Genomic DNA, 24,302 nt, shown 5'->3' with positions numbered 1-24,302 from the left:
AAAAGTTTTAAATCCATTTCGCAGAATCCCTATCTAGCGCGATCGGGCAGGGAGCACCTGGTTTCTGTCACTAATGAAGAACGAGCTCACCACTGGCCACTTCAACTCAGTGTTTAGCATTGGGGCGGGGCGGGGCGGTGGGGGGGAGACATAATAAGTCTGATTTGACCCAACGTTTTTCCATCCCGAAGACAGGACGGCACCCCGGGACCCCCGCTTAAATATTGAGACTTTGCGCCTAAGCCGCCGACTTCTCCTGGGGGGCGGGGGAGAGTAAGAGGGGCTTTCGGGAAGCTCAAATAAAATAACATTTACAAGCGGCGTGGAGGAGCCCAGCTGAGGTGGGAAGCGCGAAGGAATAGCCCAGAAGGAGACACTTACCCGTAGCCAGAAGCTGCCAGGGGGGAAGTTGAACCATGCTGCTCAGGTGCTCAAGAGCTCCAAGACCGGTGGCACCCCAGCCAGAAGTTCATGGGGATGGGTGGGAGAGGCGGGGCGGCCCCTCTTACAGTCAGAACCGCCCAAAGAAAGGAGGGCCGGTGGCCGAGAGTGGGGGCGTTTGCTGGGCTGGGCCCAGATCCTTTCTCCTCGCCCCTTCGAAGTCTGACGTATCTTGGGGTGTGGTGCGGTTTTCCTCAGCGGAGGTGCGGGGACTGCAACTTCTCCTTTTTAACAAGTAAACGTGGAGTTCCCAGCAAGCACCCATTGCCGTGCCTCACGCTCGAGACTCAGATTCGGGGCTTTGTAACGTCAAGCGGCTTTTTTTTTAGCCCGCGACGAACAAAAAAATCTTCCACGGAGGTTTGAAGGGACTACGGGATTTTTGTTGTTGTTGTTGTTGAAAGGGTCTCCTGCTTGAGCAGCGGGTTGGACCAGATGACCTCTAAGGTCCCTTCCAACTCTGTTAGTCCGTTACTGTACTGTTATTTCTGGTTCTGGGTTTTAGTCAACTTTTCTGATGCTGAGACGATTCGGACTCATGGCATTACACCGTATTTCTGGAATCGCAGCCATATTTAAAGTGGTGAGGGACAGGATTCTTCCCGAAACTTGAGGGTTTTGTTTTTTCAGTTTTCACTTTTCGCAGGTATTGAATAGCACTTCCATTCTTCCCGCTACCCCAGATAATGTGCATGAAGAAAAATAAAATTCACAGAGGAAAAATCAAAATGCAGGCTAGGGTCTGTTGCCCACACCAAGACCCATCCCATTGGAAGAGATGGGGTTTCATAGCAAGATTGCAAGGAAGATGAAGCCTTGCCATACATATGGGTTAAACCCTTCCACTTTGGGTGAGCTGCCACTGAGAAAGTCTGTCCCTGAATTCCAACCCACTTTTACAAGGGGTGAAGAACCAGGACAGACCTCTTGAAATGAATGCACAAATTAGGCTGATTGTGCTTGGGAGAAATGATCCTGCAAGTATACGAATGCCAAGCTCAGGTCCAAGAGTCAATTAGGTGACTATTATTATTACCTTTATTATCAGAATACAACATGTGTACAATGAGATTGGCTGAGCCTCCCTTCATGGACTCTCCCCCCACCCCAACGCAACTCAAAATGAGAACGGAAGTCCCTAACCCAGTCCTAATCTTACTGCACTATGTGACCTTGTTGCACAATGCGCTGGCCCCTCAAGTCTATCACACCATGTTGACATGAAGTTATTTTCCGTTCAGTAGTTTGACAGCCCACGGGTAGAAACTGTTCCTCAGCCTGTTGGTGCGGCTGTCTGTACTTCTATATCTCTTACCCATGCTGACTGGGGATGTGAGTCGTCCCTGATAATTTTCCTCACTCTTCTAAGGCAGTGAGATGAGCATGTAATGAATGCATGAATGAACGAACAGATGAATAAGCAAGCTCTTTAGGGCTTTTAAGATCAAAACCAGCACCTTCAACTGGGACCAGTGGCCTCTGGGAACCGATGAAGTTACATCAGCAAATGTTGAGTCTCCTTCCTGTTTGGGGGCTGCATTTTGAACCAATAGTTCTGAGTTGTCTTCAAGGACAGCTCAATGTTCAGAATTTTGCAGTAGTCTAGCCATGAGGTGATTATTTATTTTTTATTTTGTCAAAAGCTTACAATATAACAGAAACAAGAATAAACGAAAGTTTAAATACAAGAAATAGAAACTAATAATTGGGGACAATAGGACAGGGACAGTAGGCATGATTGTGCACGCCCCTTACAGACCTCTTAGGAATGGGGTGAGGTCGATAGAGGTTAGTTTGAGGGTAAAAGAGTGGGGGTTTGAGCATGTGATAACAGAATCAGGTAGTGAGTTCCAGACATTGACCACTCTGTTGCTGAAATCATACTTCCTGCAATTGATTTTGGAGTGGTTTACATTTAGTTTATATCTGTTGTGTGCTCTTGTGTTGTTTTAAAACTGAAATATTCATTAACTGGTAAGATGTTGTAATATATGTTTTTATGTACTACGCTTAAGTCCAATCTTAGTTGGCGTAGTTCATAATGACATATGTCACTGCTGCAAAAAAGTCCTGATCTCCAAAGTCCCACAACTGGCACACCATCCAAATGTCTATGGAGATTCTCAGTCATCCAGGTCATGGTTGTCCCAAAGGTGATCTTTCAAGTTGGACTTTGTTTTTTGTTTTTTCCTTTGAAGACATTTCGCTTCTCATCCGAAGTTGGACAAGGTCCCATGACTGTGCCTTCTATCTACTGCTTGAGCAGTAATCATGGGACCAGGAGAACCTCAAATCATCAACCTGCCTTTTTAGGGAAGCCCAAAGCCATACTGGTAATTGGAATCCAGCCAAGTTGATCAAACAGCTACACAGTCTTGTAGATATTTAATCGGAGTGGTTTCGTCTCACCTGGTTCCATGTAGCCTTCTAAAGCTGAATCAGGGTCTTCATAGCACCTCCAGCCCAGCCTAAAGTGACAATATATTATTAAGTATCATTAGTGTACTGATGAAACCTCGCCCCAAAACATAGCAGATAATGTCTCCCAGAAGTTCTAGACAGAAGCTAAAAAGCATTGGGGGGAAAAGACAAAAATTGTGGCATCCCAGACTGGAGGATTCAGGGGGATTACTTTTTCTTCTTGTATGCTGATTGATATTACCTACAGGCAGTTCTCAAGTTACGACCACAATGTATGTCGCTAAGTGAGAAATGTGTTAAGTGAGTTTTGCCCCATTTTACGACTTCTCATACCGTGTTTGTTAAGTGAATCACTCTGGTTGTTAAATTAGTAATATGGTTGTTAAGTTTATCTGGTTTCCCCATTGACTTTGCTTGTCCGAAGGTCGCAAAAGGGGATTGTGTGACCACAGGATACGGCACCCATCATAAATATGAGTCAGTTGTCAAGCGTCCAAATGTAAATCACGTGGCTATGAGCATGCTGCAGTGGTCATAAGTGTGAAAAACGGTCATGTCACTTTTTTCAGGGCCATTGTAATTTGGAATGGTCACTAAACAAACTGTTTTAAGTGGAGTACTACCTGTACTTAAGTGGGAGATGGTGTTGCCCCTCTAGCCCTTGAAGATGGTTCATGGGGATGCCATGGTTGATGATGGTGAATGCCAAAATGCAGCCCAGAAGGCTAGGAGGAGTGCACTTACCCCAGGCAAGTCCTGATGTAATCAAATAGGACAAACAATGCTATTTCTGGCCCATGCCTGAATTCTAGATATTCCAGAAATATAGAATATGAGCTGATTTATTTCTAGGTTTATTGATATGGTATACCATTTCTGCATTTCAGAAAAAAGGGCACAGGACCGAGAACACAAACCACAATTTTCAGTTGTCATTTGAGCTTTTGGTTAAACTCAAAAAGAGCAGTACTCCTTTTGTATAGGCAAAAAGCTGGATATTCTTTCTTACATATTTTTTGGACATGTCCTGGTGAATGAGAAGCCAGGAGTCTTATCAAAGTCGGTTTGGCAGAAGGAAGGGAAGAAAACAAGCCAGAAACCAACCGTCTATAACTCTTTGAGGGAGAAATGCAGAACTTCAAAGCCCTCTGTGACCTAACAAATATTGTACTGCTAGTTTCTGTTCTGTACATATCAGCACAAGTTCAGTGCCATGGATAAACATCAAAGGATGAAATAGTTTACTTTGACTAGTACCTGAATGCCTTTCAAGTTGCTCATCCTACAAATTGCTTTATAAAAGTTTTTCTTTAAAGCTAGTAAGAATTTTCGGAATGCTTTGTGCTATGGAACTAAATGATGGAATACTATTAATAACTGGACCAATTCATTTGGATCCAATTGATTTATAGAATATAGACACATATATTTTGTCCTTGTTACAACTGCATGAGCAGATAATATATGTTCACTCAAAGACTATTGCTGTAAGACTGAATCATGCTCTTACACAAAAGTCAGAAATGAAGAATATGCTAAACTGGGTGAAATACAGCTTCTTCAGATCTAAATCTTAATACTTTAAGAGCTTCCAATGAGTCAAGGCAAACCAATGCAAACTTTTTTTTCCTGCTCCACAGATGCAGGGGTATTACAGCCAAAAAGGCAGCTGGATGTCAGTTCCAGATTGAAATTCCCCATAGAACAAAGAACTGGATACTGCCCATACAGTGGATATATTTTTAGAAAAATTATACACCCCTGCTAAAATGCCAGGTTTTGAGATGTAAGAAAAAAAATGAGGCTACATCTTGGAATTTTTCCCACCTTTAATATAAGATATAAACTCTGCAATTCATTTGAAAAACAAACTGAAATCTTTTAGGGAGAAACAATAGAAAATGTACAACAATATGATTGCATAAATGTGCACACCCTCTTATAAATAGAGATGTGGCTCTGTTCAGAATTAACCAATCACATTCCTAATGATGTTAAGTAGCAGTCACTATACATCTGCCATTAATTAAAGTGTCTCTGATCAATATAAAGTTCAGTTGTTCTGGTAAGATTTTTCTGACATTTACTCAGTTACCTGTAACGGCAAAAGCCTCAATCAGCAAAGAGCTTGCAAAGCATTAAGAGGAATTCCATTGTTGGAAGCTATCAGTCAGGAGAAGGGTACAAAGAATTTCCCAAGGCATTGGGTATACCATGGAACACAGTGAAGACAGTCATCAACGGTGGAAAATATAGCACAACGGTGACATTAGCAGGAATTGGATATTTCAAATTGATGAAAAACAAGAAGAAAACTGGTTGGAAAGCCTGCCAACATTAGACTAGGCAACATTAAAGGAGCTACAGGAATTTCTGGCAAGTACTGGTTTTGAACTACATGTGATAACAATCTCCCACATTCTTCATATATCTGGACTGTGGGATAAGGTGGCAAGATGAAAGCCTTTTCTTACAAAGAAAAACATCCAAGCCTGGCTACGTTTTGCAAAAATGTACATCAAGTCTGACAAAAGCATGTGAGAAAATGTGTTACAATCCAATGAGACCAAGGATGAACTTTTGGCCATAATTCCAAAAAGTATGTTTGGTGCAAAAAACAACTTTGTGCACTACCAAAAGTACACCATGTCGACAGGGAAGCAGGGCAGTGGCCTGGTTTGGAACTGTTTTCCTTCAGGTAGAACTGGAGCTTTAGTCAAGGTGGAAGGGGAATTGTGAACAGTTCCAAGTACCAGTCAATTTTGGCACAAAACCTTCAGGCGTCTACTAAAATGCTGAAGATGAAGAGGATTTTGATTTTTCAACTCAAAAATAAGTATACCTTCAGATAAACAAAACAATGTCTTCACCAGAAGAAGATCAAAGTTTTGGAGTGACCCAGTCGGATCTTAGATCTGAATCCAATTGAAAATCTGACCTGAAGTGGGCTGTGGGTAGGAGATATCCTTGCAATATGACAGGTTTTGGAGCACTTTTGCGAGGAAGACAGGGAAAAGATTCCCACGGTAGGATATGCCATGCTGATTGGCTCCTACCCCAAAAGACTGAATGTTGTCATAAACATCAAAAGGTGCTTCAACGAAGTACTAATTTAAGTGTGGGCACACTTATATAACCATGTTGTGTTTTTTATTGTTGTTTTCCCCTCTAAAAGATTTCAATTTGTTTCTCAATTGAATTGCATAGTGTATATGTTATATTAAAAGTGACAAAAATGCTGAAGTGATTTATCTTGGTCTGATTTTTTTTTTAACATCTCAAAACCATGGCATTTTAATGGGGGATATGTAGACTTTTTATATCTACTGTATGTAGTCCAAACAGCTGATTTTTGTAAGTAGACAGAAGAAATCCATGTTTTTGAAGCTGTTTGCAATAAGATGGGAGTTATGGGTTCCATCATACTCTGAGTTATGAATGCAGCCTTTCATAGATGCAAGGCTTGACCAAACCGCTTTTTAATGATGTTGTTTTATTTCTTCAAAAATTGCCGGTTTAAGATTGAAAAACCTTTTGAACTGCAAGCCCACCAGTCTCTGGGAGAATTTCCCTTCGATCCATTTCAAAAATTATATCTTTTCAGCTTTATAAGATCTTTATTTTTTGCCAGTTTTTGCAATATGCAGCAAAGGAATGGCTTTAGGCAAGATGCTAAAAGCGAAATTGGAAGAAAGACTTTGAAACTTAATGAGAAATATCCTCTTTTGTTGGAAAAAAATCTCTTGTTTACATTTTAGATGCAAAACAAGATGATTACCAAAGCATATGATTACTTTTTTTAAAAAAATGGTTGATATGGAGTTTGTGAAGTTCTTGAGCTTTTTAACTCTACTAGAACCAAATTAAAGATGAACAAACTCCTTTGAAGTTAACCCAAATGAACTTTAAGGTGGACTTAGAAACTACAGCTGACAAGAACGTGATAGAAATACTGAATTTACTAATGGATTTTGGGTGATCATTTAAAAAATACAAAAGGACAAACTAATAATGTATCAAAAGAAAGATGTGGACTACCTTTCAAAATGGAAATACAAAAGACTTATTGGAGTTATTTCATGGAAATTATAAGTGGACTGGGATAAAGATAAGAACTTTGAAAAAAGAGACAAAGATAGTAGAAGAAAACAGAATTTTATCTAGGGGGCTTAAGGATGGCTTAGAAAAATCTAAATCCCAATACTAAATTAAAATATGCTTTACAATTCTTGATATAGTTAAATACACAGTAAAATTTCATAATTATCAACTGAAATTCACACCATCTAAATGAGTAAAAAGTGCAGTTGTTTGAACATTTAGTTAATAACATCAACCTCTACCCTTTATCAAACTAACATTTTATTTTTTTAAAAAACCTAAGCTTTTGTAAACTGTAGCTCAATCAGAGTGACTACTATGGTAAGATTTAAGTTGGGAGTGGGGAAGAGAAGACAAATTGATTATGCAGATGCTAGCTACATGTGAGGCAGATTACAAGTACCTTATTAAAAGTTAAAAACACATTGTGTTGTGCATGCGCTGCTTGGCATATCCTAATAGTCATTCCAAACATCTGATGAAGTGAACTGTATAGCTCACATTTTTAACTTTTAATAACAATTGTTAGTCTGAAAAGGTACTACCAGACATTTTTGCCTTCCATAGATTCCACAGTTTCTCCTCTATAAACCCTAGCTTTTAGTCTGGGGGAAGAGAGTGGGGTTACCAAATAGTAAGAATGACAAACGCCACAGACTGAGAAGCTGTAGCATCTGACACACCAAAGAAATTCCTCACTAAAAATGTCTGATTCCCAAGCAGCAAAGATATTGTTTTGTAAAACACAAACGTAAATTTGAATGCATTTGTAGACCCTCTGTGACACATGGAAAAGAACTGTGCACCTAAAAATTCATCATATCTTGGCTCTGAAGCAACTTCTAATTGTTCACAAAGTTCTCCTGAAGTCTGGTATAAAGGGTTTTGGTGCCTAGGGCAAAATACAAGATGACTATTTTTGCAGTTTCATTTACCAAAGCTTGATGGGCTGCATTTATATCTTAAACATTGTCCTTCGAGCTGTCTTGTCCCATTTGTTTGCTTGTTTGTTTATATTTAACAAATTTAAACTGTTTATCTCCCTATCTAAGTGACCATGTCAACCAGGAAGTGAACCTGGCTGAAGCCATCTTGGAGGCCTCAGGGTTGCCATCCAACAGAGGGAGGGGAGGAAATAGCTGGATGGGGTTTTGTAGCCAAAACAATAAAGTTTCCCTGTGGGAACCAAGCAAGGGTGGGATGCAAATATTTTTACTACCAGTTCTGTGGGCATGGCTAGGTGAGAAGTGGCTATGTGGGTGTGGCTTTTTTTGCAGCAACCCTCCCCCCCCCGCTCTGTTTATTTATTTATTTTTGCCTCCTGGGCCTCAGGGAAGCCTCCTGGGCAAAGCAGTAAGACAGCGAGGGGGATCACAGCTGATTGTTGGAACAGCTGATTATCAGGAGGGGAAAAAAAGAAATACCGCAAGGAGTGACTGGGCAGGGCGGGCAGGGGAGAATGCAGTCTGTGTGCGATGTCGTGCGTGTGCGACAAGGACTGACTGGGTGGGGAGGGGAGGCACGGGTGTAGAGGGGTGGGGCCAGCCAGTGGCACGATTTGCCAATTCTCCGAATTGTGCAGAATCGTAACAACCAGTTTTATTGAACCGGTAGAATCCCACCCCTGGAACCAAGGTCACAGAGGAGGAGTGAAGAAACCAAGCCACCAGCCAGCACCTGGATTGGACAGCGTGACCAGTGACTTGGAGGAAAGGGGAATTTTTTACTTTTTAATTTGGTGAAAGCCGCAGGAACTTCAGAGTTGGCTTTCACCAGGTGTGTCAATATGATGCATCCAATAAATTGTTCTTTGAGGAATTTGCTTGCCTCAGAGTTCTGCTTTCTATGGGGTGCATTACTTGGAACACTGACATGCCATTTATAAAATGTTTTGGACCTATGTATCAGCTGTACAAAGATCTAGTTCCGTGTAGAGTATTCTGGTGTATTAGTAGAGAATTATTAGTTACTAGTCCCAGAGTGGGTGTCAAGACCTGCACAGTCCTCTGCACAGATGAGAAAAAGCCAGAAAATTCAGGAGGATCAACTGGGGAACTTTCACTTGCCGATTCTCGGCTCTTCTCTCCCTTCTTGATTGTCCTACTAACAAAAGAATTCATTAAATGAGAGATGGTAGCTGGTGTGCTATTGCATTTTATGGCTTGGGATTAATTAATATGTATTTTCTTCCCTTGGGTAAGGAAATGCATTACAGTACAGAATTGACATGATTTGTAGAATTCTCCGAAGTGGGGAGAGAGAAAAGTTCAGGAAGCCACAGAAGAAGGATAGTTGTCGGACAAGCCCGCTCATCCCCACCACCATGGGACCATTTTCTCAGGAGAATGAGCAGATGAGAAAGAGAAGGCTGAAAATGCACAAAAGTTAAAAATAACTGCATAAATTAAGAACATGTTTCTTTCCTCATAGCAACCAAAAGGAATCCCTAATTATGGATTATAGCAACAAAACCAGGAAACAATGGGAATAAATAATTGCTGCAAATGAATGCCTGTTCAATTAATTCCGATGCTTAAAATCATCCTGCATTTAAATCTATTTATGAAAGGCAAGTTGGCTCAACCAAATTTGTCTCTGTAGTCATTGAGTTGAGGATTTATGCCACATGGCAACATCTATGGAAAACATATTTGAAACTTGACATTACAGGTAGACGTAATGACTTTACGAATGAAGGCAAATATATGTGGCCCAGGATTGTGCTGCAGGATCCAGTCCGAGAGTGTCACTGGGACTAGAGGTTTAAGTCTTCTGAGCTTTCGGACTTGTTCTGGAGCCCACTCTCACGGAACTTCTCTCTCACCAGAATGTGCCAACACATTAGGGATTTTTGCCAACACATTCTGGTGAGAGAGAAGTTCCCTGAAGGTGGGCTCCAGGAAGATTCTGAAAGCTCAGAAGCCTAAACCTCTGGTCCCGCACAACTTTGTTTACTACATCAGAATACATTTTCCTAAACTTGGTTGGAATTTGTTTTCATGGCATTTCAGCTTTTTTTTATATACTTTCTTGAGGACCAGAAGGCAAAAGCAGAATGCAAACATATTTTTGTGTCTGGAAAACATGCTTGCAGAACCCAGAAGTTTCCTGAACAGATGGCAGAATAGCAGCCAGTAACGAAGAACTTGGTGGAAGTTCTCAACCAAAACTGCAGTTCAGGGGCAAAAAAAGAGTGATAATCAAAAAAGCTTTCTTTTAATTTTTGTATTTTAAAATGGGTCCCCAACCACCGGTCCCCGGACTGGTACCGGGCCGTGGATCATTTTCTACCGGGCCGCAAAGCTGGGGCGCCGCCATCTTGTTTCGATGGCGCTTCCGGGTTTTCGGTTGCTTCCGGGTTTTTGGTTGGAAAGCGGCATTTGGGTGCTCGCGCCTTAGTTTCGTTGAAGGGGGGGCGGCTTCGAACAAAAAGCCATCCCGATGGCGGTGGAGTCTCACGTTACTCAGGTACCGGTCCGTGGAAGAATAAATAATCGTGAAACTGGTCCCTGGTTCAAAAAAGGTTGGGGGCCACTGTTTTAAAACATCAGGTAGAACTGAAAGAGGTTTATGCTTGAAACCACGAATGTTTGCCAATTATTGTAGAATAATTTGAGGGCTTTCCAGATGTGGTATTTACATTCTAGCATATATTGAAAGCTCTAAGCTGAGGAAACCCAATGGTGGTGAACTTGTGGTAAGTCAACCATAAAAACTCCAAGACGCAGGATTTCAAAAGACTATAGCGTCAATTCATCTTAGGAAATTCCCTTACACAAAATTAAATTATTACTTTATTAGTTTAGTGCTTGTTGCTTAATGTCCTTATATTTATTTTGGAAGTCTCATCTGTGCACACCATATCTAGCAACAGGTAACTGTAAAAAGTTAATCTCTCTTTTCTATTATCTTGTGGGTATGTGAGCTTTTGCACCCTCAGTATGTTACTTCTACATGAAGGAGCAGCAACTCCATTTTAGAAAAGGGAGAATGTATTGTAAATGTAAGTTCTCTTATTATTCTCATGAGCTATACCTGCCAGAATGTTTGCTTGGTACATTCTGGTTAGGCCAGAATCCTGTGTTTTGGCAAACTGGAGATAAGCTGCCCAGTGTCTTATTATAGAATGAGATGAATGCCATATAAATTTAAGAAAGAAGTAAATAATAGTCTCAATTAAAGGGAAAGGTGCACTTGAATAAAATATTAATGTGACAGTATGATGAATAGGCAGAATGGGTTTCTGAAGAGAGATGAGCTGGATATTTCTGGATAATCAGCAGGAAATGAAAATCTGGGTTGGTGTGAAGGACTACTGTGCAAAAGATTATACTTAAACCAGCCCTCTTTCTCCATCTTCAAGATTTGTTGACTTGGCCTTTAGTGGTTGGAGTGAATTTGTTGTATCTGTAAGATACAAAGCTGTTATACAAACAAAATACATACAAAATTTAAGAACTTCTATTCAAAGCATTGCTAACATTTCATTTAAATATGAAAATGTATAGTACAGTGAAGGAGCTAGGTGGTTAAGAAATGTGAAATACAAATCAATAAATAGGTAGGTAGGTAGGTGCTATCTATTAAAGCTTCAGCAATTGTTGTTAAAAAGAAAAACTCACAGTCCACAAAATAGGCATCATAAACATTCAACTAATACTAGAAACTACTTTGACTCAGAAATATTTACAGAAGACAGAATAAATAAACTTAACCAAATTATCCACTAAAAACCAAGCTTGGTCTCCCTGCATTTTAATTTTTTTATAGCCTTGAGCTTTTCCTAGCTATTTAAAAAAAGTCATTCTCCCTTATTTGAAATATGAGTATTTAAATATATACTTCAGATAGCTTATTTTAGCTCACTACTTTTGCAATGTGATTATGTGCTTATTGTTTTCGCAGATTGTGTATGTGGTAATACTAGTATTTTTAACTTTGCCCACACATTCTTCAGGGATTTTTGCCTTATAAACTATTTTTTCACATTGTTTTCTAATTAATGGCTGTTTTTTTTAGATCTCTTCCTTTCCTTCAAATAGAAAGTTAACTCTTAAATACAATGTTTTTCTCCCCAAAATCTTTCCTTCTACATATGTTGAGTTTTGATATTGTCATTTCCAAGAAATTCAGTTATATTTAATCCTGGATTTGTTCCCACCTCTCACTAAAGAAAAATTAAAAAGTGACTCCAGACCTAGCACCAGTATAAAGCAAATTACTGTGACAAATATCTCTGTTTACTTCCTGTGTAACTTCCTTCATAAATCTACCAATTATGAGTGTGGTAGTCGTTTTTCTAAACTATTTAGCATTAGAATTCTAGATCAATCTCCACATCTGGACAGGGAAGAAGAGCCTATTCATCACACCCACATTATATTGCAGTGGTTCTTGGTTCATCAATCTTTAAGGTCTACTTTTTGTTTTTGTTTTTTACAACCCGGTTCTCTTTTGTTTCATGGTGGAGTCAGGGCAACTGAATGGAGCTGAGCATTTACTGACCAGATGCCTTTCCTGATACCTACGCAGACTTCGCAGCAGGTATTTTGTCTTTGTGCTCTGATAGAGAAACATCTGTTGCTGCCTAGGATTGAACTCTCAATCTTCTGAATGGAAAGCTAGCGTCTTTCACCTCTAGGCCACCGCACCGCTTCCTTAACACCTACTTATAAACGTGTGAAACTATGATATGCATGTGTTGTATGGAGTCTATGGAATGCTGAACTAAATAAACTGATGATTGTATTAGGCCTGGGGAACTTGCTGAAGTGACAAGTGAGCAAATGTGGTCCTCCTTATTATTTCAAAATGCATGAATTGTTTGCAGCACAATCTTAACAAGAATTTTAAAGGGAATTCCAAATTCTAGAATCTAGATCATAGCCCAAGACAACTCCAAAGACAGGTTTTATTTCATAAACCAGATCTTCCACTGATAATGATTTCAATTTTGTTAAACTTAAAATTAGCCATCCTGAATAATTACTGTTCTGAAATTTATTATAATTTCCCTGCCAAACTAGTCTCATTGATGGCGAAAATATCATAAGATAGTCTTTCCCAACCCAATAATTTCCAGATGTGATGGATTATAGCTCATGCCACCCTCTGCCAATAGTCAAGTTCAAAAAGAATTGAAATCCATAATAGCTGGAATGCACCAGGTTTGGAAAGGCTGCCTGAAAAGAGTTGAAGACGTAAATTGTGCCCTTTGATGTTCCACCAAATCCTGAGTATTACCACTTCTGGATTTCCAAACATGTGTTTCTTTGGAAATATCCATATGCTCCTGCTTAATAAATATAACAAATGTCAGACCAACATCTAGTGATAGAATCAATCTGAATGCAAATTGCTCAACATTCTCCACAGAATGGGGGAAGCAACTGACTCCCCCCCCCCAAAAAAAAACCAGTAACCAGCTTTGTTGAATGAGCATATAGGCCAATGATGGCGAACCTTTTTGTTGTGGTGTGCCAAAAGTGCCAGCACCCACAATGCAATTTGCCCTGCCCACCCTGTGCGTGCATGTGTGTGCACTTCCCCCTTATTTGTACTGCACATGTGCATGCCTCCTAGCTGATTTTCAGCCCGTTTGAGGCCTTTTTCGCCCTCCCGGGGACTCGAGGGAAGCCTCTGCGCCTTTGGAGGCCGAAAAATGGGCCTGTTTTGGCACTTCCGGTTTCGGCACTTCTGGTATTTCCAGAAATACCGGAAGTGCTGAAATGGACCCATTTTTTGGCCTCCAAAGGCTGCAGAGGCTTCCCTTGAGCCTCTGGGAAGGTAAAAAAGGCCTCAAACGGACTGAAAATCAGCTGGGAGGGGCACACAAGTGCAGTGAAGGTAAATTTGGCTGGGGCTTGTGTGCCCGCACAAATGGATCTGTGTGCCACCTGTGGCACGTGTGCCATAGGTTTGCCATCATGGATATAGGCACTGACTCATGCACATGCAGTTTTCACATCAAAAAGTTTGGAATGATGGTCTGACTTAAAGAAATAATTAGACAAACTCTTCTGGATTCCAGTTTTGCCCCCTACACTGGAAGGCATAGCCATACTCTCAGGATTATGTCTTTTCAAACCAATCAACAGTATGAAACAGCAAATGAGAGATGCATGGAGAGTTGAGCCTTGCTGCTTAGGATATTTTGCAATTTTCTAAGAATCCAATTGATTGCTAGGAGGACTATAATTTACATTTATCTGCAATCTCTTTACAATTCCAAATTTTGTAGGATTGTATATAAGCTTCTGAAACATTACTTATATTCACAGCAATCCCCAAGAGAGGATTCATCTAAATTCATCTAAATTCCAATGTTTAGTTCTCTGATTAACCTGCATTTATAATGAAATAAATTGGCTGATTACTTCACAAGAGTTTTGAACAGTGGATATATCCAGTGAGATATATGGGCTAAGGAGGATGCTTGACTTAAATTAAGGAGCCCTAATTTAATTCTATACTTGAGAGACCCTTTGCGGAACATAAACATCACTTGCTAATAATTTTATTCTTCAGGGCTGCCATGAAGTTGTATTTATCTCACTCCCATCCCATGTGGGAGACAGGCTTATGTCGTTTTCAGGCATACTAGAAAGTTATGGTGATGTTTTCCATTTTAAACCAAAAGCATCCAACAGCAGCTTCAAATAATATGAAATGTCACTGCTCATTACACTAGAGTCGGAGCCAGGTGACCGGTCATTGGAAGGATTATAGAGTGTGACTTTGGACATTTCAGGCTAATGTGGCCACATGTTCCCTTCCTAAAATCCTTGATCAGCCTTGCCTACTCCTTTGTTGCTATGGTCTTGCTATTGTTGGACACAGCAATGCAATGCTTGCATTTCAGGTTATGGATAAGAATAACGGAACTGTAATTTAGCAAGAGAATTTCCTGTTTGTTTTTCTAGAAAACCACTGTAGCTGTGTGCAAACAATTCCTTGCCACAAACATGTGTGCCTGTATAGCATCCTCCGCAGAATGGGGGAAGCAATTGACAGCTTAAATTTGGAAAGCACCAGATTCTCTGTTTCTGTTGTGGCCAATATATTAGTTGTTTTACCCATGATTATATCATTTCCTATGGCATTACTGGTGTTTAAAGAGGTTATTGCACTAAGCAAGGCTGCAAATAGAGCTACCACATAAAGCTTGTAAAAATTCCAGATAATGACTAGATAGTAGCAAAGAGATACAGAAAAATAAACTCTTTATTGCAGCAGTGGGAGGGAATATCCAGAAAATATTATCACATAAAAATGAGGCGATGGTTTTGGTTGTGTAATTTAGGATTACATAGTCACTGGAAAGTCAATCTAAACCCCATAATTGAGGGGCAAATATCTGGTTTTATATGATTGACAGCAAATATTAATATCTCCAGCATACTAAATGGCCATCGTAGACTCCACATGTGTTAGATATATACTCGTGTCTTGTAAATAGTGATCATAGGCAAGAATCATGGTTTGGTTTGTAGTATGACCAACCTATTATATATATGGGATACTAAGACAGAAAGGCCTCATTTTGACACACTGTAATTTAGGATCCTTCCTTGTAAATTGAAGGGTAAATATATCTATATACTACTAAAACTCTTGTTGTTATGACATGTAACTGGGAAAAACGGTGCCTCGTAGGGCAACCATTTTTGAACCAAGGTACCTCGAATGGGCTAACATACAGAATGTGTCCAAAATCTGGGAACTATGATTCCCAAGGGAATACAAAAAATTTAGGGAGCTTATGGCTGTTGCTGGGCTACTGGTGTAGTCACATGATCTTTATTTTCAACGTTCTGTGATAGTTTCCCAACCAGTCTCACAATCCTTCATTCCATTCCCCACCCAGCAGCAGCCACTGGGAAGGGAAAGGGGGAGGGAAGAGAAGGGAGAAGGAAAGGAAAGCCAGTAGGAAGTCAGAAATCATTCCTTCTTCCACTGACTTTTTGCTTGACCTTGGTCATTTTATTTTTCTGTTACTGGGAATTAAGGAAGGAAGGATGACCCAGAGCATACGTTTAGTAGTAAAACTATTTGTTAACTCCCATTTAACTATGGTTGTAATTGTAACCTCTTGAATTCCCTCTTCTTTGTTAAGCATTCAACAAAGAGGGAGAGAGACATTTAGGGCCCATTCAGTGCAAATTAGCATGTTTCACCCATTGAGTTCTATGCTCTCTGGACTGCTTCCTTTTTCTGACTTCATACAATTGATATTTAGTAGATGTCTTGCTGCTTGGCCAGTCTAGGCCAGTCATGGTTTTATGCAATGCAGAATAAATAAGATGCTTTTGCAGAATAACTTCTCAGGCCATGGGCTGACTTTCAGAAGAACTTGGGAAAAGAAACAAGGAAGTCATACACATAGCCTGTGACCTTCCCATGTGTTATCTGCATTACATGGCAGTCGAAGACCAAAGCACTACATTTCCAAAGGGAGAATGTACCCACAATGTGCCGTAATATATAGACTGACCTTTGGAGATAGTTGTACAAATGCCCAATTCACACCTTTGCCCAGATTGCCTCACCATTTAATTTGCTTCACAAAATTGTTATGATGCTGAAATTGCAGTGTGATAATCCTGGAAAAAGGGACAATAAGAATAGTGTTTGGGGGTGGGTGGGGAATGGAAATAGAATTTAGATGGTGGACACAGGAGAGAGAGCTTAATGAAGAATTATCCCAGGAGTACTTTAGAGATGAAAATTCCTCACACTCTTTCTTGCTTTAGAGCTATGCTTCATCAGTTTATAAAAGTTCATCTGCCATTTCATGTGGATAACACATGGGAAGGTCACAGGCTATGTATCACTTCCTTGTTTTTTTTAAAATAAAGGATGACAGTTCCTTATGAAGAGGATGAGAAAGTCACAAGAAAGAGAAGAGCACTTTACAGAGATTTTTTTTTTAAAGGGGGGGGGGGGCCCTGAGCCTTACTCCTGCTGATGATTCATCAATGTTTTCAGCCACTGGGGGCTATCCAGCCAATGGATGTTTTTACTTTCATAAGTGTTATTTTATGTTTGCCTTTCTCTAGATGAGAAATGTGATTGTAGGGCCAAAGATTTCAAAAGCTCTTTACCAGAAATCAGCTCGAACGTTGGGAAAGAGAGAAAACAAAACATCAGAAAGGTAAAAGAGAAAGAAAGGGAGAGAAAGTGATGTGCCAGGGAAAGAAATGCCATCAGAACGGAAGCTCTGAATGATCAGCTCGCAACTGGTTTCTACTGAGAAAATATGGCCCTGCCATAATGCAGCCAAGAAGACCCAGTTAAACCTAGAATCTGGGCATGTATCTCATTCCTCTGCTTTGTACATATCCTGGTTGCTATCTAAGAGCTAGTCTGTCAGTATAGTAACGTATGAAATTCTTATGACCAGGTATCTTAACTATTTGTCTGTAGTTAGCTGCCATTTCAGATCACACCCTTAAAATCAGTTTTACTTTTTTTTTCCCTCAGTGCCCCTGAACTGTAAAGGAGGGGGACTTACTGAGCCCTTATTGTTAGGATCATAAGCTTGTTTGGTGTTTACCATAGTATATCTCTCTCTCTGTGTATGTATGGCTTAGCATGTTATGTGAATACAGCTCATTTTAGCTTATGAATCCAGGAAAAGATTTAATTCATGATTAGGTTAAGTGCATTGGGTGAACATACTGGTCATAATTGCATTTGGGTTACTCATTCACATCCCCTGATGTACAGATCACATCATTTTGTGGAACATTTAATGTCATACAAATGTTTCCATTTCTGCTCTCCTGTCATCAGAAAAATACAACCCAAATGATTTGTCCTCTATTGCAGTGGCTGGATGGGTGGGAGAAGCAGCCACCCACCTGTAAATTAGTCTAATTTCCTATTGCAGTGTCAGCACTAAGTCTATTGTCTGGCATACTGGAGACAGGGGTGCCTGCTGTTGTGTCTGAATTGTTGATTGTGCATTCTGTTCGGACCAGTATTATCCTATTCACACCATGTTCGACTCAAAGACACAATCTGTGCCATGACCTTTTCCTTCTCACTTCCTCTCCCATTAAGTAATGACAGCCAGAGATAAATACGCGACTATTGTGGGACTATGTGGATGATCTCAGCCTGTTTTAGTGATATGAAGACTTAAATACATACATATCCCTCAAAATACAAACCCAGGCCATCTCTTTCCATGAAGTAGCTCAGGGGCCTATTGCTTTGTCCTGGGAAAAGGTGATAGGATGAGACATCTAAATGTTGTATTTCAATGCCTTTGCTTTCTCTACTTGTGAAACAACAAGTGGATAAGACTAGAAGTCAGTAAGAGAGTGAAGATACTGCTACAAATAAATAATGAAGAATCGGTTTACGCGCATTTTATTATTAACAACATTGCCCAATTATTTGGTGGGTAAAATGAGGAGGGTAAAATGAAGGCCCAAACTGTTGGGGTTACTATTCTGAGTCTGTAAACTTCTTAGAGAGGGCTATAAAGCACTGTAAGGCAGTATATAAGTCTGAGTGCTATTTGCTATTTAGAACATGAAGAAAATAGGTCCAGCAAGGACTCTGTGGGATTGGCACACCTTGACCAGGTGGGAATGATTTCCTTTATCGATCCATTTGCACAGATAAGTGGCACTCAGTTAAAATTTCTCATGGCCAAGCAGGCTGGGATGGACAAGATTTAGAGCACATAAAGATCAAGAGGACTGCCACAAATGGGATATGTTGGTTATTAGACTTCCTCCTGAACATAAAGCGGAAGTCCACCAAAGCAGATCCAGGTGTTCAACATATTCCTTCACTACAACTTAGCTGACGTGCCTACATGCATAATGTCAAGGTCGCGTCAAGGCCAATCAAATCACACAACTAAAAATAAATTAGCTGTTCGAAAGCTGATGCAGCATGCACATCTTGAGTACGTAAATCTTGTTCCCAAAACCATACATATTCTCCAAAAAGTGCACTTCTTCTTTTGTGTGGCACCACACTGTCCCTTCTTCAAAACAGCCATGCCCAGAAAGGAGGAAGGCAGAAAATAGAACCCTTTAAAGGCCCTAGTTCTTAGTAGTAAGGAAGTAACACAGAACCACAGACATGGCCAAGAGAAGATCCCAGGCAGGTTAGTCTAATTGTTTTGATAAAACCATAATGGTTTCTTTGCTGGGAAAAACAGCGTTCAGGTGTTTGTCCTTTAGAGTACTTTATTTTAGACTATCTAATTAATCTGTGTGCTCATATATGAAAAGCTGATGCTCTTTGGTATTTGGATCCAGGAGTTTCACCATAATTAAAAGCAGAGCCTCGGCCATTCATAGCCGTATTAGTCAGAACTAAATCCAAACTATTTCCTGTTTAATTACAGCAGAGCTTCTTTCCACTCTGAGAGCTTCAAGCACAGCACAAAAGCAGGAAGGGCAATTTGTGCCCATTGGCCTCCTATTTTTTTTCCTGCCCAAAGCCAGATCCTACTTCTCTCACCTTCTGTGATGGGAGCAGGTCTCACCCAAGCCATAAATGGCACAGTGATATTGTTTAATGGTTGATAGTGGGACTGCAGATGTGTTTGTGTAGTTCATATTACACCTTGCCCCAACCCCCCTGCTTTTTCTCTCCTCAGCCCCATCTGACAATTGACTTTGCTGATATGAAGGGGACAATCTTGGATGCAGATCAAGCCAAAACCAAACCAAACACGTGATATTCATATAATGTATGAACGCAGGCTTGAAGTGGAAGTAGCTGGAATTCTAATTCTCTCACACAACCAAGTCAAACCTTGTTGAGACAAGACCATCTGTACAGCACACCTCAACTGCATACTTTTCATTTGCACATATTGACTGAATAGTACATTGCACAACTGCATGCCCCAAAAAGAGTCACATGCAGATCAACAGACAGCAAGCACAACCAAATGTTCTGCACCGGCTGAAACTGAGTAGACATTTCCCCCTGAAGAACACTGGATGGCCCTAGAGATTGCTGGGAGAGGTGAACACTCAGACTGATTTAAGGGAGGACAGGATCTTTGACTGATAGACTGTGGGGTGAGGAAGACTAAAGGTTCATTGATACTGTATCTCACTATAAAACCTTCTGATAACTATAGCCCTATGATGGCTGCTTGAAGAATATTCCTCTCTACTATCTGAGTGAATTCAGTTCTTGTAACAAGTGGTCTTTCAGATTTCAGATAGCTACATGTTCATAGCCCTAGGAATAACTATACAGATTTTCCATGCTGAACATTTTTGTAGTCAAAATGTCTTACAGAAGCGTATATGCATATATGAAATATATTTTTTCTGTAATTAAGTGGATTCCTTTTTTAAGTCTACACAGAGCAAACATGCAGGTAAAAAAATATGTATCCAGCAAGTGCAAAGTAGTCCTATAAGTCTATTCCTCCTTTCCTTCTTGCCATTTTGGTGTTGTGTACAGACTGGATGGTACCATACCACTTGCCCAACCATAATGTGTGGTAGTATGAACTTTGTTAAGTGGGTGCACTGAATGAAGAGGCAGGACGCGTAGACTCCAGGTAAACTGTTTATTTAAATCCGGAAGAAAAAGTGCTCAGCCATGGCTGGCGCCGGCTTTTATAGCCAGCACTGTCCAACGTTTAAGCCACTGACGGGACTTTATTTCTCCCGCCAGTGGCTGAGGCAATGAGTGGAGTCTGACATCAGACTCTACTCTTAGTGACCATTTAAGGCAATACTTAACAAACTTAGTCATTGTGGCTTGGAATGGACTTGTCTACTATGCTTGTCTACTAACAAAATATAGGTAAAATAACGAAGGCTCAATAACTTTCTTTAATTTTGTAAGAAAAGGAATAAAGAATATCAAAACACATATTTAGTTCCCACACAATGCTAACCTATCCTTAAAGCCTATAAGTCTTGGTTTCAAATTATGATTTCTGATAACTCAAAATAGCAGCTACAAATGTTTGGTTGTTTAGTTTATATAAGGAAGGAGATGACAACACACACATAAACACACACTTATTGTGCTAATCCTCTAGAGTAGCTTATTGCAATTTGGGGCATTTTTGTCACTCCCGCTATGGCACAAATGGGTTAACCTCCTATCTTGAAAATATTTTTCCCCTTTAATAATCTTGATGGTTTGCTGGCTCACTCTTTTAGTTCCCACAAGTCAAGATACTATGTGTGCATTACTGAGTTCAGACTTTTATGATTTTGTGATGCTTTGTGGTTTTACATAAAATGAGCTATTATTTCTAATGGCATTTCCACCCAGCTCCAAAGAAAAACATACGTAAAAAGAGGTCTGCTACCCAAATCTGCCTTTTCACAATCCCCACTTTGTATATAGGTCTCTGCTAAGGCATTATTAACATTCATATTTAATAATATCAATTGTTAATTTAACATTAATGTTAATAATAATTAATATATAATTATTAGCATATTAGTATTCCGAATGGCAATGTTAATATAGCACAGTGAAAGATGGAGCACGTTAGACTGAAACTACAAAACATTACTGAGACCTCTAGAATAGCTAAAGAATGAACTGCTCATTTGGTATTTGAACCCAACCACTAAGGTTTTAAAAATATAACTATTCCAGCTGTGGTTTATGCTGCGTTATTGGTTAAGCAAACTGTATCTTAGCATACCCTATAATCCCTCCCATAATAGGATCCTTCCATGGGGCCACTGGCTTTACCCTCCCCCCCAACAAACCATCCCCAACATTTTCATGCCATTATGTGGGCTCTTGGGGGTCCTGTGTGTTGGCATGGCTTTGTCCACTTTTATCCTTTGCTAAGAGCAACACTTAGCAACCTAGAATCAAGAAGAAATTTCCTGACAGAACAATTAATCCAGTGGAACAACTTGCCTCCAGAAGTTGTGAATGATCCAGCGCTAGAAGTTTTTAAGAAAAGATTGCACAATCATTTGTCTGAAATGGGGGTTGTCTGAAATGCCTAAGCAGGGGGTTGGACTATAGGACCTCCAAGATCCTTCTATTCTGTTCTGTTCTATTCATCTGAGATAGGTAGCCCACTGCCCCTTCCTTCTTCCCTTCTGGAGTTGGCTTTTTCCTTCAAACTCCTCCAGTTGTCTACTGTAGAGAGGCACAATATTGCCATTCTCCAAAAGAGTCAGAGTCATGGCGGCAATGGCAGCAAGGAGCTGTTGCCCCATCAGTTGTGAGAGAAGGTAAATTCTCACAGGATGGACAAGGTGGGAGTTCCAGCCAATTGGAAACCACATGCCTCTCAGATACAAATCTACTTTTGCCATTGTGACTCTCCAAGAGTAGCTGGAATGATGGAACATCACAGGTTGATTCTGAGTATGAAAGTTGGATAGAGCTTGATTTCCTCAGTGAGAAAACTATGTGAAAAATAGCCAGAGAGAATGGGGGAGAAATTCAGACAATAATTCTAATCTGGTCAGGAACTTTCCCTCTACCTAGAATGTTTTTATTTCCCAGTGAAAGATTAGTTACCTTAAATCATCCTGGAAATCCAGCCCTGTCCAGCTTCCAAGTAAAAGATTCCCCAAACCCCCTTTAACCTTAGACTTTCTACTATTGACCTCACCCCTTTCCTAAGAGGTCTGTAGGGGGTGTGCATAAGCGCACCAACGTGCCTACCGTCCCTGTCCTATTGTTTCTTTTATTTTTCTTAGATGTATCCATGTATTCATAACTATATTTTTACTTATACCTATTATCTTGTAAGCATTTGACAAACCAAATAAACTAAATAAATAAAAATTAACCGAGTTCCTTGAGTTAATTCTGGAGAAATGGTTACACTGAGCAAGGGTGATCAATATTTTTATATATGCAGTGATCCCAAAGTAACAAATATATTTGCAATTGGGGGAGAGGGAACGTCAATACCTATAAATGCATAGTTTTCTTGCTGCTGGGTTTGTGGTATCTTCCTTATGTTTATAGATTTTCAATCTGGAATAGTCTATGTTGAAGGGGCAAAGGAAGTTGAAAAATCTCCCTATTTCGAACTGGAGTGGCTTACTTGGCCTGGACTCCTCCATATTGGATGGACCATAGTTGTCATCACCTCAGAAAATATTAGTGCTGGCTGGAGACTATAGTAGTGTCCATTTGTAGTTCAATGTGTCTGGATAGCACAGAAAAGCTGCCTCACTCTTTATAAGCATTTAAAGAAGAAATTGCAGTCCATTCTGAGGCTTGAGGAAATCATCAGTTTAGGGACACTCAAAGAACACCTTCAGATCTGGGAGGAGAGCCATATTAAGCCTGTCACTTTGCTCTCCAGCTTCCAGAAGGTCTTCCCAGTTGTTCAAGGGCTCTGGTTCTTCACAGAGCTAAGTTCTCACATACTCAGCCAAATAAACAGCCAAATTTTGGTCTTTATTAAAAATAGCTTCAAGCCCATCTCCTCCATCTGGGAACCATCTGCCATGAGGATGCTTGAATGTTTGTGGCCAGCAACTTGTAACACATGCTCCCTCTTTATTTTTAAACCCAGGAAGAATTATGGTGCTAATTTAAGAAAGAAGTTCAGCATTTCAACACAAAAGTTATAGAGGAAAATGCTGCCCATAAACTTGTATTTGTGTTCTTAGCTCCTTCTAAAATTTTATAGCTTAGCGGAAAGGTAACTGATCTTTCTGATATAACGTCCTGACTAATAAGAATTCAGCATGGATGTGTGGGTGGATATGTTTTTTAAAAGTATTTTATTAAGAGAGAAACAATTCAGGGACTGAATCCAGATCATTTGATGTTTCCTTACAAGGAGCCATTGGTTATGCCAAAGAATGACAATACAACTCTAAAGGTGCATTGCATGTACACTTTCCAGAGCATGTGATTTACTCTCACCATGTTGTAGACAGGTCATGTTGTGAAAGTTTTATTCCATTTGATTCTGGGTATGACTTTATAGACAAATACCTTTATTATAGTTCCCCTATAAAAGTCAGTAGGCCTGTCTGTTTTACCAAGAACGGAAAGAAAATGTTAACAAATATCTGAAATTCTGCAGGCAAAACCCACAAAACTGTGTTTCGCTTATTTTGGCCATGTCATGCGGGAAGAATTCATTGGAGAAAGCAATTATGCTTTGAAGAGTTAGCAGTAAAAAGAAACCAGGCTGTCAAAGAACATGGTGGCGAGACACCATCAAAGCTAACACCGGCCAGAGCACAGAAGTAGTACAAGATCGGAAGAAGTAGAGACCTGGCCCATAGACTCACCAAGAATCAGACATGTCTGACTGATTAGATATTACCACCATCATCATCATCATCATCATCATCCAGGATGGCAAATATCCTTTGACCTTAGGTCAATTC

The 24,302-nt window shown here is 40.0% G+C and overlaps 1 protein-coding gene and 1 long non-coding RNA gene across 5 annotated transcripts in view; one reads left to right on the top strand and one right to left on the bottom strand.

Moving 5' to 3' along the window:
* The window catches only part of ADGRE5 (adhesion G protein-coupled receptor E5), a 54,714-nt gene extending 53,991 nt beyond the window's left edge, over positions 1–723 (bottom strand). For 2 of the 4 annotated variants that reach the window (XM_026696267.2, XM_087924651.1), the window contains exon 1: positions 382–540. In XM_026696267.2, coding sequence (XP_026552052.2) covers positions 382–418 — 37 coding nt within the window. In that variant the 5' untranslated portion in view covers positions 419–540. Of the gene's footprint in view, positions 1–381 lie in introns of all 4 variants that reach the window. The other 2 variants (XM_087924652.1, XM_087924650.1) reach the window with 2 other exon arrangements.
* An 18,327-nt stretch (positions 724–19,050) lies between these two features.
* LOC148126970 (uncharacterized) lies at positions 19,051–23,022 on the top strand. Its single transcript, XR_015741772.1, has 2 exons — positions 19,051–19,090; positions 19,589–23,022. It is a non-coding gene; the product is annotated as an uncharacterized LOC148126970 (long non-coding RNA).
* The last annotated feature ends 1,280 nt before the right edge of the window (positions 23,023–24,302 follow it).

Source organism: Pseudonaja textilis, chromosome 2, assembly GCF_049901715.1.
Source record: "Pseudonaja textilis isolate UNSWEBS1 chromosome 2, rPseTex1.2, whole genome shotgun sequence".
Lineage (NCBI taxonomy): Eukaryota > Metazoa > Chordata > Lepidosauria > Squamata > Elapidae > Pseudonaja > Pseudonaja textilis.
The sequence above is the reverse complement of the archived record's forward strand: the minus strand, read 5'-3'. Positions and strand labels throughout refer to the sequence as shown.